This window comes from Cnephaeus nilssonii (assembly GCF_951640355.1).
Source record: "Cnephaeus nilssonii genome assembly, chromosome: 13".
Taxonomy (NCBI): domain Eukaryota; kingdom Metazoa; phylum Chordata; class Mammalia; order Chiroptera; family Vespertilionidae; genus Cnephaeus; species Cnephaeus nilssonii.
The window spans coordinates 60,848,789-60,868,585 of NC_137084.1; the positions used below are offsets into that span (position 1 = coordinate 60,848,789).

The 19,797-nt window shown below is 48.7% G+C and overlaps 1 protein-coding gene across 2 annotated transcripts; it reads right to left on the reverse strand.

Moving 5' to 3' along the window:
• Window positions 1-3,257: 3,257 nt before the first annotated feature.
• Window positions 3,258-16,644, reverse strand: GPR83 (G protein-coupled receptor 83; the record flags this gene model as incomplete). Of its 2 annotated transcripts, XM_079789504.1 has the most annotated exons (4): window positions 3,258-3,879; window positions 8,856-8,989; window positions 11,341-11,466; window positions 16,255-16,644. In XM_079789504.1, the coding sequence occupies 4 exons, from the start codon at window positions 16,642-16,644 to the stop codon at window positions 3,258-3,260; spliced, it is 1,272 nt and encodes a 423-aa protein (XP_079645630.1). The 2 variants fall into 2 exon arrangements, with proteins under 2 accessions (XP_079645630.1, XP_079645631.1); XM_079789505.1 differs by lacking the exon at window positions 11,341-11,466.
• Window positions 16,645-19,797: the final 3,153 nt, after the last annotated feature.

Consider the following 19,797-nt stretch of genomic DNA (forward strand, 5'->3'; position numbering starts at 1 on the left):
AACCTACTCTCCAAGAAGGTAGAGTTTCTCCAATTCCTCTGTCTGATTCTTAGCTGAGCCTCAGTTTCCTCATCTGCAATGTAGAAATAACAATGCCCATCCTGGAGAACTGCTATAAAGGTGAATGAGATCATGAGCTCACAAAGGTTCAGTACTGCATCTCACATAGCAGGTGTTCGCAAATCTTAGTTCCCTTCTCCTTCTCCTCTGCCTTCCATTTTTCTTTCAAAATTTCTCTTAGGCTCGGTAAATGACCCTCTGTACAACCTTCTGTGAAATTACTTGTTTTTTTAAAATATTTTTTTATTGATTTCAGAGAGGAAGGGAGAGGAAGAGATAGAAACATCAATGATGAGGGAGAATCATTGATTGGCTGCCTCCTGCACACCCCTCACTGGGGATCAAGCCCACATGCACCCTGACTGAAAATTGAACCGTGACCTCCTGGTTCATAGGTCGATGCTCAACCACTGAGCCATTCCAGTTGCGCCTGTGAAATTATTTGAACCTGATTTCCTGGGCTCTGGATGACATCGGGGTAATTATGCATGCACTGAGAGCTCCTACCCAGCTCACCTGGTAGGAATACAGTACCCACGACACACTGCAAGTGGGAGTCCCACTCTCGGGTCTTGAGTGGCAGCTTCACCTCCTCCTTAATCACCAAGGAACAGACGGAGCCCCAAGTTAAAAAAAACACAGCATAGCCCTGACTGGTTTGGCTCAGTGGATAGAGTGTCAGCCTGTGGACTGAAGGGTCCCATGTTCGATTCCGGTCAGGGGCATGTACCTTGGTTGCAGGCATATCCCCAGTAGGGGGTGTGCAGGAGGCAGCTGATCGATGTTTCTCATCGGTGTTTCAAACTCTCTATCCCTCTCCCTTCCTCTCTGTAAAAAAAATCAATAAAATATATTTTAAAAACAAACACAGCATAGATTCATAATCACAGGAGAGGGAACTTGGCAGCCAGCTCAGTGGAAGAAGCACTAGGCTAGAAGTCAGAGGTTTTCGGCTATTCACCACCTCAGGGTCTGCATTTCCTCGGCTATTAGACACGGGGGTGTGGCAGGTGATCTCCACATACTCTTCACCTAATCCATGTGGATCCCCATTTTAAAGGTTACTCACTGTGGCCTAATCACAAGTCCGAGAAGCACAGTCCACACACCCAAAATTATTTTATTGAGAATGGAGCAATTTACACTAACATACACATTACAGCACATTAGAAAGACTCAAGTTTTACAAATTTCACATTCACAATACAATCCACTTTTTTGCTCTGAGGCATGTAGGGAACATAGGGAGGGGGACAGACAAGGTACAGTCAGGAGACACAGACCTAATGGGCCAACAGTGAGTCCTTCTCCAAAAAAGAGCTTCTCTGTGTCTCGACCGTATTTCTAGATGCTCTGGGAGAGAGGGGGGGGCAAAGTTCAGGGACACGGTGGCCCTGCTGCCCGTTCTCTCTCTGGTTCATAGAATTTCCATGGCAACATTAAGCTACTTCTCAATGCTACAGATACAACAGGCACAGACAGGGGAGCCATTTGGCCAGAAAAACCCAGCTGGGGATCCCTATGGGTTCAGACAGCTCTCTCTGCTCCATGAAAGTCACTTTTTTACCCACTGTTCAAAAAGATGAATTTTCCAAAACTTTACATCCTGAAAAGTTTCAAACTTCCTCATAAATAGAATAGTATAACCAAGTCCCATGGTTCATTATAGGGAAGCAAGTGATAGGACCAAGTTCAGTTTCCGTTAACAGCCACGAGATCTAAGTGAACCTTGGATAAACCCCTTCTCCCCAAACCTGAGTTTTCCACTCTGCTCCCTAACCATGCTTTGCTTTCTGGTGCTAGAAAGAAAGCCAAAACCGGTGAGAGTGGCAGCCCAGGACCCAGATGTCAGGGCTGGTGAATTAAGCTCTTGTCTGCCTGAGGCGCCTTTTAGATAGAAGGTGATGAAACACTCAGTCTCTGGAATGAGGTTTCTCTGGCAAGTTGAGTCCTTAAGGACCATCAGGATGCACAGGTTTCTGTAAGTGATGCATAAACTGCCAGGGTGATGCTGACAATGAAGAAAGTAAAGAAGCTTTATTATTTAGGCAACACAGAGAAATGGCCTCTCTAGATAGGTTGGGGGGTGAGGTGTCTAACAATGATTTCCAGCAGGTTGGAAAGTCTGCTTCCTTATCTCCTGTGAAAGCAGGGCGAGGCTTTCCACCTCCCGTTCTGTGTGATTCCAGGAGAGAAGGAATTATGGCTCTTGGAGGAGCTTTGTTCCCAGCTCATCACAATGGCCACCATCTGAAGAGTTACTTCAGCCAGGCGCCCCTCACCACTGACTACAGAGGAAGGCAGTCTGTCTGCTCTGTGACAGTCTTCTCCTTGAGTTCCTCTCCCACCTCGTCTTCCAACTCTTCTGTTAGTGGTGGACACTATTCCTGGGAGAGAGGTTCAAGAGTTCTCTGCTGCACCCATTTCCTTCTTATCTCTGCATGGAAAAGTGCAGTTCATAATGAAATGAATCGCACACAGGCACAAAAGAAAAAGTTGCCAATAAATCCACAGCTAACAGCTTATCACAACTTGGGAGAAGGGGTGATTTTCTTCTTTGTGCTTTCCTGAATTTTCCAAAGTTTTAATAATAATTTTTGTTGTTTTAAGAAACCAAATTGGTCCTTTCTTATCAAATATCAGGCCAGGCCACCACGGAATTGTGCTCCATCCTGGTCCCATGACTTCAGAAAGCGAGGCTTGAAAACGTCCATGCCAACTCTGCTTCGCTAACCTTGCACTGTGCAATGAGCTTCTTCGAGCACAGCTCTGTGCATCTGGGTCAGCCACACCCAACTATGACTCAGGTGTCCTTAAGGATGCTTAGTGGCAGGGAGGGCGGTAAGGCAGCTGCCTGACAGTCGGAGGCAGTTGACTGACTCAGCCTCCATCTGGGCTGAAGTTGTCTTGTTCTCTGGCTCAGGAACCAGGGTGATATTCCTCACAGCATTTCTTAGACAGAAATTCACAAACATATGTCTAGTTGGTAGGTGCCTTTTAGTCTTCACATCAAATGTGGCCAGGAAGCTAAGCAGTTTCCTAGGAACTCAAGAGACCTACAGCTTCTGCAGGAACTTGTTTCCGGCATGGTGAAGGTCATGTATGAGAGGACAGGCTCTTTTCCAGGCTCTGTCCTCAGGCCCTCTCCCAATCTCAGCTTAGACAGAGCCCTCCCCTCTGCCTCTTCCCACCCTCCTCTAACTCATCACCATGGGCTCCACAGACAATAGGTCTGTCTTCCCAGACTGGAGTTGGGGGGAGGGCAGGAGGTTGTTGGCTAGTGTAGCCCTCCGCCCCTTGCCTTTCTCTGTCCAAGCCATCCTGAAGGAAGGGACTGGAGAGGGTGGCCTCTCCTCCTGAGGCTTGGGTGGCCTCTGGCACATGCTTAGTAATGCCTTCAGCTCCACCCTGAAGTTCTCGTTAAGCCAGCAGTAGATGAAGGGGTTGTAGCAGGTGCTGCTCATGGCAAACCAATGGAAGGCGAAGTAGAGGGCATTGTTGGTATGGATGACCTTGCTGGACAGGAGGAGGACGTAGCAGTTGAGGGGGAACCAGCAGAGGGCAAAGAGGACCACCACCAGCATCAGCATCTTGATGGTCTTCTTCTTCTTGCGCCGCAGGGCCAGGTACTGCTCCGTGGTCACGTCGCCGATTGTGTTGCCCAACCACAGCTTCTTGGCCACACGGGCATAGGCTACAGAGATGATGAGGAGGGGTAGGATATAAAGCAGGATGAAGGTGGCCAAGTCCAGGTACTTCCAGAAGAGGTCAGCTGGCTCAGGAAAGTCTGGCAGGCATAGGGAGCGAACAATGTCCTCACTGGGGGCAAGGGGAGAGAGAGACACAGAGAGACAGAGAGAAGGAAAGTGTGCAATTAGTCTGGAAAGGCCTCGGCCCGAGAAGCACTAGCCTGCTGGTACATCCATCTGTTATAGCACTTTTAATGCTCTAGCCTAATTATCTGATTACATTTCTGACTTTCCCACTAGGCTAGGAGTTCTATAAAGATAAGGAATATACATGGATCTCTCTGTGTCCTCTTAACTTTGCATTTTTCCTAGCTCATAATAGAGACCCAATAAATATCTATTCAATGAATGAATGCAACATTGGTGTTCCTCATCTTAGACCTAACTCATCCTGGGAGCACAGTGTATTCAGGAATTCTCCATTGTACTACCTATTGCCATTCCAGAAGGGAACTAAGGAATGGGCCAAAGCCATGATGGGTCTTGATACTATGAGTGGAAATCCCAGAGTCACATACTTATTTTCTATGTAATATACTCAGTCTTCTTCAAACTTTTTAGGGATATCCATGTGTATTGAAAAATCCAGAGCTACTGTGTTAAAGATGATGACCTACTGAATAAGGAGGCATAAGCCACTCACATGGGGGCAGCAGACAGCTCTCTAGGTATCCAAGCTCCCACTTTGGGGAAGTGAAAACCATAGGGCCATTTTGAAGGCACTATTGCAATATAGTCACACAAAGGAAGTCAAGTCACAAGATTTATTGCTTACAAATCTCAGAACAGAGGTGCAATGAGCTGGAGGAAGAGCAGTCCTCCATCCCAAGTCATCAGTGAGCAGGAGACAGAGAGCAGAGTAGCAAGCATCTATTACTTATTATAAGGTGGCTGAGGCAGTGGTCACTAATTTTTTGCAGGCTCAACTCTGAGGGGTCATGTGAAAAGGTGCCCCGAATTTCTGGTCAAGATGGTGGCGTAGTTAAACACGGTACTTGCCTCCTCCCAAAACCACATCAAAAGTACAACTAAACTACAGAACAACCATCATTCAGAACTGCCTGAAAGCAAACTAAATAGAACTCCTACAACTACAAAATTAAAGAAGCCACATCAAGTCTGGAAGGAGGGGCAGAGGTGTGGAAGGGCTGGTCCCACACCCATGTGTGTCAGATAAAAATCAGGAGGGGTATCTGGGCTGTGGAGGTCCTCCCTGAGAAGCAAGGGGTCCCAGGCCCACACCAGGTCCCTCAGCTCAGGGTTCTAGTGCCAGGAAGAGAAGTACCCATAACCTCTGGCTATAAACACCAATGTGCATTGAGGAGGGAGACTGAGGCTACTGGAATCCCACACAGTTCCTCTTAAAAAGCCTGTGCATGAACTTATTCAGACTCACTCCACCCAACTTTTGGGCCCACCCAAGCTGTTTCCAGGGCTTTATCATGGAATGGCCTGTCTTGGTTCAGGCTTCAGATTTTCCCAAAATCTGTCAAACAAGCAGCATCTGGCCTCAGCGAGTCCCATACCTCTCACTAAATGGCAGCAGCTTGGCCTTGCCTGGGCACCTCCAATCCATCACAAGAAGCAACCATCTGCAGATTGTTTTGTAGCTTATGCCTAGTGGCCTCGGGCAAAACACAGGCAGTGGCTGACCTTGGCCTGCACCTCCCAGGAGGCCCAAATCCAGCACACCCAGTAACAGCTTCAGACCACGTCAAAGCACCATCACCCAACCACTTTCACAAGTGACATACTCAAGGGGTAGACTCAGTGAATAGCAGAGCCCTGCTGAAGTAAGTCTTGCTCTATGTGGTGTGCCCCTGCACAGATGATCCTCCAAGGTGGTTGGAGGTCAGTGGTCACACCCAGTCCTTGCAGCTAATCAGCCTGAGTAATTCCCTCCCATTGACATGCCAACAGCAATCAAGACTCAATTACAACAGAAGGGTTACAGCCCATGGGTGGGTGGGGGGGCACTTCAAGTGCCCAGCTGGGGTGAGCAGAGAGGTTGTGCCACTGGACTCTATAGGACACCTACTACATTAGGCCATACTACCAAGCCTAGCAGACACAGAAGCTCAACCTAATGCATAGAAAGAAACACAGAGAGACGACCAAAACGAGGAGACAAAGAAACATGTCCCAAATGAAAGAGTGGAACAAAACTCCATTAGAAAAAGAACTAAACAAAATGGAGATAAGCATTCGCTAGATGCAGAGTTCAAAACACTGGTTATAAGAATGCTCAACGAACTTAGTGAGAACCTTAGCAGCATAAATAAAGAACTAATCAGAATGCACTAACTGAAATAAAGAATAACATAAAGGGAATTGACAATAGAGTAAGGGAAACCAAGAATCAAAACATCAATTTGGAATATGAGGAAGCAAAAAAACACCCAATCAGAACAGCAAAAAGAAAAAAAGAGTGAAAAAATAAAAAATTATGATAGTGTAAGGATCCCCTCAGATGGGGTGCTGAAAGGAGAAGAGACAGAGCAAGAAATTGAAAACCTATTTGAAAAAATAGTGACAGAAAACTTCCCTAACTTGGTGAAGGAAACAGACATATAAGTCCAGGAAGCACAGAGAGTCCCAAACAAGATGAACCCAAAGAGGCCCACATCAAGACACATCATAATTAAAATGCAAAAGGTTAAAGACAGAGAGAAAATCTTAAAAGCAGCAAGAGAAAAGCAGTTAGTTACCCATAAGGGAGCTCCCATAAGACTGTCAGTTGATTTCTCAAAAGAAACTTTGCAGGCCCGAAAGGAATGGCAAGAAATATTCAAACTGATGAAAAGCAAGTATCTACAACCAAGATTACTCTATCCTGCAAAGCTATCATTTAGATTTGATGGGCATATAGAGCTTTCCAGACAAGAAAAAGCTAAATAAGTTCATCACCACCAAACCAGTATTAAATGAAATGTTGAAGGGTCTTCTCAAAGAATAAGATTAAAAATATGAACAATAAAATGGCAGTAACTATATATCTATCAACAATTGAATCTACAAACAAAATGAACAAGCAGAACAGAAAAAGACTCATAAATACAGAGAACTTTTTGTTGGTTGACAGATGGGAGAGGGGAAGGGAAGAGGGTGCAGGAAGAGGTTAACCAAAGAACTTATATGCATACTAGAGGCCTGGTGCACAAAATTCTTGCATGGGTAGGGTCCCTGGGCCTGGCCGGCAATCAGGGTGGATCAGAGCCTTCCCGCTGCCAGTCGGGGCCTTCCTTTGTTCTGTGCCACCCCCTGGTGGTCAGTGCACATCATAGTGAGTGATAGAACTCCCAGTCTCCTGGTCAAACTCCCAAGGGGACAATTTGAATATTAGGCTTTTATATATAGAGATATGCATAATCCATGAATGCAGACATTAGTGGGGTAAAGGCCTGGGGGGTGAGGGGTGGAGGAGGTCGATGGGGGGAAAAGGGGGACATCTGTAATACTTTCAACAATAAATTTTTAAAAATAAAATATAAAAATAAATAAAAAGGTGCCCTGGGAAAAGCAAGGCAGGAACTTGTGGTGGGATCCTAAGCTCAGGTCCATATCTAAACATCCAGACTCAGTGTGAGTAGGGTTGTCAGACTGTAAAATATCTAGGCAGCAACTCAAAATGGCTTATTTTCTCATCACACTTTGTGGCTTGTTGCTCTTGTTATATATGCCGGTGGTCATCACTAGTGAAAGAGAGAACTCTCTTTGCTTTTGTTAGAAGAAGTAAAAAACAAAACAAAAAACAGCCCTCCATGTGTGAAGGCAGATGGGGAGTCTGAGTGTTGGGGATCTGGGCATGTGACTCACTCTAATATCCTAGCATTCGGGAGGGAGCCTTTTAAGTTGGTTGAAATCAGCCTTCAGAGTTTGCTCTCTTGACTCTGCTTATGTCACCGGAGTGTGACAGCACATGGCTATTCTAGGACATGCCAGCACTGCACCCCCTGGATCCTCTTTTTTTTTTTTTTTTTTTTTTTTTTTTTTTTTACAGAGAGGAAGGGAAAGGGATAGAGAGTTAGAAACATCTATGAGAGAGAATCATCGATCAGCTGCCTCCTGCACACCCCCTATTGGGGATGTGCCCGCAACCAAGGTACATGCCCTTGACCGGAATCGAACCTGGGACCCTTCAGTCCGCAGGCCGACGCTCTATCCACTGAGCCAAACCGGTCAGGGCCCCCTGGATCCTCTTAGATCCCCTTTACCTGTCTAGAGTGCCAGACCCCCCCAGCTCCTGCCTGTCCCCTAAGAAACAGCTGGCACCTGTGACCTTCCTAGGTGTCTAGGACTACCCAGGACTGCTGAAGACACTTCCTACAGCTCCATTAAGATCCAGATGTGGCTAGGAGTTTCTGTTTTTCCAAGGGAGGTCTAGAATAAGAAAGTCCAGCTCCAGTTGCCTCAAGGTTGGCAAACTCTGTTACCAGAAGTCCCTGTGGAGCAGGCTACAGCTTCCCCTCAAATCCCACCCTTCCTCAAGCTCTCCCATTTGCTGCCCTGCCTCACGGGGTCTGTTTCTCAGGAACCTCATGTTAAACAATTATGAACTGACAAAAATCACTCCAAGCCCATTTATTCATTCACTCATTCAGTAAATAGCTATTGAGTGCTTTGAAAGGAATTCTCATTCCGTGAGAGCATATGGCAAAGAAACCTGAATGGGTTTGTAGGTTGTGCAAGAGAATTTAAACAACACCGTTTAAACAAGGCCTGGGTGACTTAAAGCTCAGTCTCTGAGAGTACATGCTCCCAGGGACAGAAGGCAATCAATATTGGCCTTGTAAACTGGACAGAGAATAAGGAGGAAGCTGAAGGAAAGATGAGAAATAGCAAAAATAAATAAATAGATAGATAGATGGATAGATAGATAGATTTTTTAAAAATGCAGAGGATAGGCACAGGTCTGGAAGCAACCAGATGATAGAGAGGCAGAGAGAATGGCTCTGGCTCCCTCTGGGTGGCCGGTACTGGTACTGGTAACTCCCCTATGTCAAAGTCCTCTGAGTCCCCAGGCTGCTCCTTACTGGTTAATCTCACCTGTACTTGAAGGTAAATAATTTCTGGCAGATAGCATGTGGGAGTGAAAAGAAGGTAGCCATGGTCCAGATGACTGCGATGTAGATGATACCTTTTGTGATGGAGATCCGGGGTTTCAATGGATGCATAATGACCTGGAAAACAAGCAAACTGCATCACTGGCTGAAGAAGTTTAGAAACAAATGAGAAATCCAGATGACATGGCTCACTCGTCACAATAAAGCTCACAGGTCCTATTTATAAAGTAAAGCACCCACTGATTCATTACTGAGCCCCTGAGCTACACCAACCCACACCCCACCTCCAGGGGTAGGAAGAGGGTGTCACCTGGACTCAGAGTCTCCAGGCAGTAATGAAAGTCTTCTGTGGCAGGACCAGGGTGCAGTGAGAAGATGGGGAGGGTGAGAGAAGGGTCTGCATTCAGGACACCCACAGGCCCACAGCAAGCCAGGCCAGCCTCCACCTCAGGTTCTGACCTCATCGCCCCATGATTCCAAGCCCCTTGGGCTACAAAGGGCTCTGAGGGTGACAGTTGTGGAGAGGAGACTCCCACCACCTATCATGCGAAGCTGTACTGACATTGATTTGGGGGTTCATAGCACTGTTTATAGAAGTCATTACTAAATGTCTTTCTCAGGCCTATAATAAAGCCAGTATTATAGGCTTCAGGCTAAAAAGCATCTTGAAATTGCTACTGTATGCCAACTGGTTCTCCTAAAATGTTTAAATAAACTCTTAGGTATTTAGCAGCATCCTCATTTTAAGATTAGAATCATTATGTCTTGAAAAAGGCAGTTTGGGGTAAGTGAGTCCAGGATCAAGGGGATAAGTCATAAAGAGCTGCCACCACCTCAGGAACCCATCCCAAGACACGCTGGACATTCTGGCTGGGTCCTCCCAAATTTTTCTCCCAACGTTTTCAAGGTTTTATAGGAGACAGTGACTAGCCTTTAGAAGCGGCCCAGCACATCTCCACTCTGGACTTGGCCACCTTTGCCCCTCACACTCCGTTGTTCGGGTTGCTGAAGGGACTGAAAGCCTAGGCCAGATGCCCCAGACACTGCTCAAAGACTCCGCTGGCTTTGGGACAGGGCCCCCTGTCTGGGCATATGTCACAGCAATGTGGTCAATGTGGGCAAGACTCCCACCCTGTTCCTCAGACCCAACTATACCCAAGGGGCAACTCTCAGTTAGCTGTGTTAAAAGGGATAAGCATAGCCCAGGCAAAGGTAAGCCAGAGTCCTTCTTGTTGAATTAGGGGAGAAGGTAAAGAAAAGGCAGGAAACATTTGTGTGCAACCTTTCCACGTTTTGCACCAAAGCATCTGCAACATAAATGTCAAAATGATGGCATCGCACGGATAAAGAGATCTCAAAGTCTGCCAAGTCCAATTCCCTATCAGACGCATGAATCTCCTCTGAACATCCCTATCAGACTTCGCTTAAATACGGCTGGTACATGAAACTCATACCTCCCCAGGCAGCTGTGTGAATCTTCGAACACTTCCATTAGCCACTTCTTCATCATATTAAGCTGAATCTTTGCATCTGCATCTTGAAGGCTCCCGTCTCTTAGTCCTATGGCACCTCTTGGAGCTATTTTCAGCATAAATTCTACCTCTCTTTGTCCTGGTGGCCCTATGACAGTGGTTGGCAAACTGCGGCTCGCAAGCCACATGCGGCTCGCGAGCCGCGGTTTGCCATTTCGTTGACTGAGTTTGCCGACCACTGCCCTATGACATTGGCCTTGCAGGTGGCCTTGAGTCTTCTAGAGCAAGGTGGATGATGATCAGAGAATGGGCTTGGAGCCAGAAAGACTTCAGTCTAATCCTAGCTTCATTTTTCGCCAGGCATGTGATCTTGGAAAAGTTATGTAAGCACTTTCTGAGCACATTCCTTGATTCAGCAAAGACCCAAGTATACAACATGGGTTCCCTGAGTTAGTGTAAGATGCCTGTCATGGAACCATCCTCCTCCAGGATGGACACCCAGATCCTCTTCAGTCCCCTTCACCACATCCACCCATGTGTGTCTGCTGAAGCAGGGCAGCGAACAGGACCTTCCTGTCCCACCCCAATGCCTGCTCTGGCCACCTGGACACCCTAGTTTATTTTCCTTGTCAACAGCTTGGGCAAGCGAATGTCCATCTCCCAGCCAGGAGCCTCATCTCCGACTTATAATTATTTGTCACTCTCTTCCCATCTGTGCTTTCCCAGGTTTGCTTTTCTACCTATAAAGCAAATTCATTAATTTCTGAGACACAAAACACTAGCAATGAGTCTTCACTGGAACAACAGATGGGGAAGAACTTTCCGCAGCACCTAGTACAAAGGGATTAATCTACCTAATCTAAGCGTTCATATTACTCAGTAAGACAAATGCATTCATTGAAAAACGGGCTCAAGTACTGTTTAAGGGTCTCACATCCCCTCTGGAAAACAAAGGCAGAGAGGGAAGGACAGGGTGCTGGGGGCAGGTGCCCTCACCTGGTGGCGGTTCACGGCAATGGCTGTCAGCGTCAGGACAGAGACGTGCAGAGAGCAGTACTGGGCGAAGCGGCTGACGTGGCACATGCCTTTCCCGAACACCCATGTGCTGTTCACGAAGCGGACCTGGAGACAAGCCCGCAGAGGTCAGGAGACAGATAGGCCTTGACCCTGACACCCCCCACCCTGGCCCTGTGATCTCTAAGGAGCATCCCTTGGAAGGCCTCTTCCTGCTCCTCCGCCTTCCACGCTTCACAGCAGAACTGTGGGTCACACATGATTCTCTCTAGTGTGACTCACTGTCCATCATTCAGTTAAACAGCCTCTGATCATGCTGCTGGGGCCAGGCCCTGTTAGGTGTCAGCAGAGTATAGGAAGGACATGACCTTTGGGCTTCAGTTCCAAGGTCATGGCTCTGCTGAAATCTGCTATTATCTCGCACCTGGATCAGTACAGCCTCATCCCAGCTTTCCTTGTCCTCCAGTCTTGTCCCCTTGTGACGCAGCCTTCCCGCCTCTGCTAGTTTCTGGTTGTGTGACCTTGAGCAAGGTATGGAATCTCTGAACCTCAGTTTGCTCATTTGTAAAAAAAAAAAATAAAGGCTTAAAAATCTCTACTTTGCAGACTTATGTAAGGATTAAGTGTTTTAAAAATTTACAAAGGGTGTGACACAATGTCTAGCACATTGCTAGAAATACATTATTAGAAATGAATAATAGCTATTTTCACAATAATAATAAAATTAATTCCTGGCCCATATGAGTTCAGAATAATAAGGAAGACACAACTGAGAAGTCACAACATAGTGTGTGGGCTGTGCTCTCCAATGTTGGCTAAGCAGGCCTTGCAATCCATCATTTGGGAAGGAGAGCCAGGGACCTGAAGAGGTGTGGGCAGGGGCAGGGAGGGATGTGGGGGGAAAGGGAAGAAGAGAAGCTTCCAGGGCAATGGAGTCTTTAGGAGCTGGCCTAGGCCCCATCCCACACCATCCAGTTAGTGCTGGAGCAGCCTCTGTGAGTACTGTCCCATGCCCGAGAGAGGTCAAGCATTGATTCTGATAAAGGAGTTTCCAGTCTGGGCAAAGAGGGACTCAGGAACCTCAGATGAAAAACAGAGTTTTTAACACCCTGCAGAAGGCTCAAGCAGAGGGCACTGGGGCCACCAGGTAGGGTAGGAGTGGGGGAAATAGAGCAGGTCAGCCCAACAGAAAGAATAGTGTATAGTGGTTTACAGCAGGGTATTTGCCACTTACAGCTGTCACCTTGGGCAATGCACTTAGGTCTTATGAGTCTCACTTTCATCATCGATAAAATGGGGCTAACCCTTTTCACATGGTTGCTATGAAAGCCAAACAAGAGATACTACATATAAAGTGGGTACAACAGCGCTTAGTCCATAGCAAGTACTTAACACTGCTAACTGTCATTATTATGACACTAGAGGTCCAGTGCACGAATTCGTGCATGGGTGGGGTCCCTCAGCCTGGCCAGCGATCAGGGCCTATCGGGGCTGGCCAGCGGGGGGAGGGGCCATGGGAGGTTGGCTGTAGGAGCGCACTGACCACCAAGGGGCAGCTCCTGCGTTGAGCGTCTGCCCCCTGGTGGTCAGTGTGCATCATAGCTACTGGCCGGTCATCCAGTCATCTGGTTGTAACGGTCGCTTAGGCTTTTATATATATAGATGAGACATTTGAGATAAACTTTAAATAATAGGTAGGGCTCAGCATTAACCTATGAACTGAGGGTTCGATTCCCGGTCAGGGCACATGCTCGGGTTGTGGGGCTTGATCCCCAGTGTGGGGCGTACAGGAGGCAGCCAATCAATAATTCTCTTATCATTGATGTTTCTATCTCTCTCCCTCTCCCTTCTTCTCTGAAATATATATATATATATATATATATATATATATATATATATATATATATATATATATATATATATTAAAAGGAACAGGTAGAATTTGCACACGTGGAGATAAGAACAAAGAATCTGGCACTGGGTTAGAAATCTCAGGACCTGTTTGGGGAATAAGGAATGGAATGGTATTGGCTGGAGAGTGTGGAAGAGTCATGAGGAACAAGTCTGGCCAGATCACAAAGCTGGGCCAGCAGATCATGAACTTGACTATCTTTGGAATGGGCAGGGAGAAGCGACATGAGGCCTTAAAAAGTCCAATAACATTACAAAGCTAGAAATCTTTAGCTATGCCTACTTCTCACCTGCCATATTCAATGCATTGCTAAAGCCAACCAGTGCTACCTCTAAATAGTTTTCAATCCATTTCCTCCTCTTCAGTCCGAAGACTATGGCTCTAGTGGCGTCCCCCATCATCTCTCACCTGCACAATTACGGCCTCCTGACAGCTTTCCTTGTCCTCCGGTCTTGTCCCCTGGTACCTCAACCTTCATGCTGCTGATAGTATTTTTCTTAAACCATATTGTTACCTTCCTGCTTAGAATCATCATGGCCCTGAGGACAGTGCCAGATGCCTTATGAGTATCCAGGCCCATTAACAGCCTGGGCCCAGCCTTCCCTTCTGGCCCTGCTTCTCTCCTGCCCCACTGGCTCCTTCCCTGGGCTTCCTGCCTCCGCTGCTCCAGCTACACTGAGCCACACAATGGTCCCTCAACACAACATGAACTTTGATGCCTCTTGTCTTTGTTCCTCCAGGTCCCTCTGTCCGCACTGAGCATTCATCCTGACCTGGGACATTCCAACACATTCTGGCCCCTTGGAAATGTCATGTTCTTTGTAAGATATCCTTGGACCTTCTCATGGGACTCTGGCAGGTCAGACTGAATGGCTCCCTCCTCAGGGCTCCACCATACCCTGTATCTCTACCATGGGAACGTAAGTGATGGTTCTCCCAATGACCAGAGCTACACTTGATGCTGATATCGGATGCAAAGAGGATAGAAAGAGAGACCGCAGAAGAAGGCTATTGTCAGCAACCAGCCTGCAGACAGGACATCTTACCCAGTGGAGGAGCCTGGCTGAAGACTTAGAAGACCCTCCCTTTACCTTTTCACTCTCCCTGGCTGCCAGCACCTTGGACGCTGTGACAGGAGTTTGGACTGGGACAGGTACATGGGTCAGGTTGAAGGCCACGCTGCTTTAAATCAACCTGGAAGTGGTGCTGGGTTCTCGTGACCTTGCGATCTCCTCTCTCACAGGACATCCTCCAGGGCAGGGGTTGCCAGTTCTTAGCTGCAGCCTGGCCTGGGTTCTGTGGCCTCCCTCCCCACCCACCTCATGTCTGTTGCAGATCTCGCCGTGCATTCTACTCTGGGCAGCAGCACAAAGCCGTGCCCTGGGACCCTCCAGTTCCCATCCTGGGTGGCCCAGCCTAAGCCCAACATTGCAGATTGTCAGGTCAGAAACCAAGGGGGGAGTCAAGGGGAGACAGAGATGCACTCTCTTGTGCTTCAAGGCAGCGGAGGGGAGTATGGTGGGAGGGGGCAGGGGTATTTGTTAGCCCCCTTGTCCTTGGTTAGTGCCTTCCATAAGCTGGAAGGAGAACAGGAAAAGCCCACGGTTTGGAGTAGTGTAGCCTAACATGGCCCAAGAGTGCCCCCTTTTCCCCACTCCTGGGTGGGTGGCTTAGTGGACAGACCTCTGGGCTTTAATCGGGGAAGGAATTCTCATCGTGGCTCTGCCATTTACTAGCGAAGTGACCTTGGACAGGGGATTGAATATCTCAGTGCCTTCGTTTCCTCATCTGTAAAATGTGAGTAATGTTCTCATAAGTGAGGACAAAGAATGTAGTTTTAATGTGACAAAGAGAAACAACGAGATACAGAGAGAGATGAACAGACACTGCTTTGGTAACAGCTCAGATTCTACAATTTGTTATTCTACAAGTTAGGAGAAAATGTTAACTGGTGCTACAAAAACGTAAGATGTAGCTGTCATTATGATCGCTCAGTCAAAGCCCTCCTAGTCTTAAATCATCCGTGAGCACCAGACTCCCAAGTCACAGAGGGACAGAAATGACGCCACTAACACTGAGCAGCCAAGGCTTGGGGAGGAGGCTCACCTGCCTCCCTGTGCAGATGCCCCAGCCTGCCCCAGCCCTGGGCCCAATCTCTTCCCAACACAGACTTCCTGCGCTGCCTCACTGTCAAAGCACAGGAGGGAAATGCAGTTTAAATAGTGGTCTAGGTAAAGGTGCACTTGAGGTTCCATTAACAATTAGCAATTGTTTGACATTTCCCCTGTGGCACAACGCAGCATCCCAAGAGGGGTGTATTTAATCGGCTTCACTTTGGGGGGGTGGAGGGGGGGGAGTGAGGGGTAGGGATGGTGGTGGTGGTGGGTAGTAGTAGGGGTGGGAGGGTAACGGAACAATCTTTGCTTAAATTTCAAGGGACTTTGATTTACTGCTCAATTATCAAACAAGCTCATGCTCAGTGACATTAAAATTAAATAGAAGATGCTCATTCATTCAAAACTGACTGCAAGACACTAAAATCATTATCCCAAGACCACCACCAGCTGCAGTAGCTCTGGGTTAGAAGGTGTGGGGGGTGGGGGGAGAACACAACCCAACCAGAAGAGTCGGAGAGAAAGGTAAAGGGGGGTGGGGGGGGTTGCAAACAGGGGCACAGAAAGAGTCACAAAGAGGAGAAATGATGAAGACTCAGAGAGACGGTCAAAGAGAGACAGAAAGCTTCAAGAGAGACACAGACAGAAAGACAGGGACTGAGGAAAAGACGAAGAGGTGGGAAAACAGGAGAGGTGAGAAATTAGAGAGAAAAGAGACTAAGAGATGAAGACAGGAAGACAGGCGGCAGAGGGAGGGAAGGTGGAGGAGGGAAGGAGGGAGAGAGAGAAATGAGGAGGGAAACAGTGGGGGTGGAGGGTGGGCCAGAGGACGGAGAGGAGAGGACTCGGCGGGCGGCCCGGCGGCCTTACCAAAGTGAAGGGGGTGTTCAGGAGCGTGATCATTAGGTCGGCGACGGCCAGGTTGACGATGAAGAGGCTGGTGGCCGAGTGCATCCGCTGGTTCTTGAAGATGACATGACAGACCAGGACGTTGCCGAAGAGCGAGAAGACGATGATGAAGGAGTAAGCCACGATGAGCAGCGCTTTCACCGTGGGGTTCTGGGACTCGGCCCCGTAGCGCCGCCCGCCCACAAAGTTTTGCCAGTCGGAGAAGGTGTAGTTGTTCCAGAAGAAGTGCGAGGTGTTGGGCGCGGCCAGGGTCGCCGCCAGGCCCGCCCCGTCCTCCGGGCCTCCGGGGCGCTCCGTGGCTCCCGCCAAGGGGAGGAGCAGGAGCAGGAGCAGCGCCCAGTGCGGGACCATCTTGCTGGAGCCTCCGCGCCCGGGACCGCGCCGTCCGGATGTCCCCGCCGGGGCTGCTGGCAGGCGGGGCGCGGGGAGGCGCGCGCGGGGCGCACCGGGGAGGGACCCCTGAGGCTCTCCGCGCTCGGGGGGCGCCCGCTCGCCCGGACCTCCGGCCCTCGATCCGCGCGCGCGCGGAGCTGGAGCCGCACTTTTATGTCCCCGCGCCCCGGGCTGCGCCCCGGCGCCTCCGCCGATTGGGCAGCGCGGCGTGTCTGGCGGCGGCGGGGACGCGCTCCGGCTCCGGCAGCTCCGCGGCGGCTCCCCCGCCCCGCGCGCGCCCACTCGAGACGGAAACTGCGACGGCAGGGCGTCCAAGCCTGGCTCCCCAAAGCGCACTCGTCTGCTCGGGTTCTGCCTGAGCCTCGTTCTTACAACGCGAGCAGCCGGGCGCCTGGGCGAGTTGGGATTGTGTCGGGCACCCCGCAGGGATCCGGTCTGTGCTCCAGGGCCTCCCTGTTCAGCGACAAGAATAAAGCCCAATGGTTTGCGTGGGAGCTTCCAACACTGAGGTGGACCCCTGAGCCCTGGTGGGTCCGGGATCCAGGTTAACAATGAAATAGATGGTAGGGGTTCTCCAAGCCCCTTCAGGGACCAGACTGCAGCCGAGTTGAGGGGCTTGTTTTGTTTCCTTCCACTTACTCTCACCTCACCTGGGAGGCTTTGTTTCCCAAGGAAACTCTTCAAAGCAGGAAATTCTTCTGACAGGATCACAGAATCCGAAGAGATAAGTAGCCATCTGCCCACTTCTCAGCTAACAGTGCGTTTTCTGCCATGGAAGTTTTGAAGCTGTAGTTAGGGATATTATGCATGTAGGTTGGGTTTTTTGTTGTTGTTGTTGTTTTAGCTCCGCACTCACTTTTCCAGGAAATCTTGATATCTTGATCACCTGTGTTCATGCCCAGTTGAGGTCTCTCCCGCACACCCTTGCCCCACCACGCACCCACCTGATCCTGTGGGATCAGGTGCAAATCCCAGCTGCGTCACTTCTGAGCTGTACCATCCTGGGAAAGTTACTTCACTTTTCTGGGCTGGGTGACAAGCTTTCCTTTTCCCATATGTGGGATTTACAGGGACCCCTGTTTGGATCTCCTGACACACTGCACTCTGGTGCTGGGATGCAACAATTGGTTGACTATTTGTAAACGCCCCTCCACCCTTACTCTAATGGCAAATTCCAGGAAGACTCTTTCTATTGTCAAGTCACCCTGCTGAGCAGTGCCTTTGGGCTGGGGCTCCATCAAGCCTAGGTGTCCCCAGGCGAAAGCCCGCACCTTTGTCTCACTTAAACCCAGAGAACAGGCCCCTCCCACCAAAATCCTCTTTTCCCGCTGGGCCATGAGGGGAAGCCCAGCCATCTCTCACTTTGGAACTTTTCCAGGAAAATTCGACATCAGTTTTTCCAGGGACACAGGTCAAGCTCCCCTATTACTGAGGAATTAGAAAATGGTTTGAGCCTGGCTGATGTGGCTCAGTGATTGAGCATCAACCTATGAACCAAGAGGTCCCGATTCAACTCCCCATCAGGGTATATGCCTGGGTTTTGGGCTCCATCCCCAGGAGGGAGCATTTAGGAGGCAGCTGGTCAATGAATCTCCCTCATCATTGATGTTTCTATCCCCCCCCCTCTCTCCCTCCCCCTCCCTCTCTCTAAAGTCAATAAAAATATGTATTTTTTTTTAAAAGAAAATGTTTTGATTAAATGCCATCATGGTAAAAGACAAGGTGTACTTATCCAGGTATGAGGAAGCAAGAAAGTCTTTCCAAAGGAAGTGACACTTCAGTGCAGTCCTGAGCAAGAGACAGTTGGGGCATGGAGGAGGAGGCAAAGGAAGTACTTCTTCCGATGGAGTACTCTGTAAGGACGGGATCATGGTACATGCAAAGACATGGAGTAAGAGTATGACACATTCCCCGGCTGCAGGAGTATACAGAATAGATCGGGTTCTGCAAGGAGATGAGTGGAAAGAGAGGCCCAGACGCCTAGGAAGGAGCCTGAACAAGAAGGGCCTCGCCGGTTTTGAAAGCCTCATGCGATGTGAAGGGTTTGCAGAGGGCAATGGGAAGTCCCGGAGGGCTGTAAGTAGAGACTGACAAGACCAGATTTGCATTTTAGAAAGAACATGCTAGCCACTTAATGGAAGATAGAGGAGCCGGGCTTCAGGCAGGAGGTTTGGAGGCTAAGTAATCCAGGGGAGGAGGTGAGACCTAAAACAAGGTTCTGGCAAGGGGAGGAGCAAGGTTGACAGAGACTGGAGGGAGGAATCAAGATGATTGCCAAGTTTTCAGTTTCAGATCAAACATGAAAAATCCTCCTTTGACTTCAACCCCTCCTAGAGCTTCTAGCCTACCTCTCTCCATGATTTTATCAGCAAGTTCAAGGACGTGCACGCGTGTCTCCTTTTCCACCTCCCATTCACTCTTAAAGCAACTATGACTGGGGGAAGAGGATGGCGAGCAGAAGTCCTTCTTCATTTTTGCTGATGGACCTGTCAGGTCCCATAGAATTACGTGGTTGGGAAAGAGGATTATGTGACTGATCCCAGGAGAAAGGACAGGGGTGCCCGGAAGATGAAATAATAGGTATTTAACCAAGAGATGCTGTAAACATGTGACTCAAGAGCTTAAGGGGGTTTGATGCTTCAAGATGGCTTAGGACCATTTGGGGGAAGGGCAAGGTCATGGAGGAGAATGAATATAAAGGTAATTGAGAAAACGGGATCCTGGTTACTCCACTTGTGCCCAGTGTTGAGAAAGAATGTATTGGCACAAGAGGGCTAGTCAGCATTGAGCACAGAGGAAGAAATCAAAGGTAAGTAAGCATAATCTGGGCCACTTAACTAATGATTTAGCTTTGATTCCTTGCTCACCATGCCCATCTGGTAGGTATGAGGGCCAGATGCCTGAAACTTTCTCTCTGAAAGATGAGGTAATATATTTACTCTGTAGCTTTCTGCAGAAGCAAACCCTGAGACGAAGATTCTAGTGCAAGGGTTTATTTGGAGGTGAAGGCAAACACCAGTAGGAGATTAGAAAAGTGAGACAAGGAAAGGAAGGCGGAGCAGAGGGACAAGGAAGGGAAGTGTACTGTCAGGCCAGCGGCCTCTGTGGGTG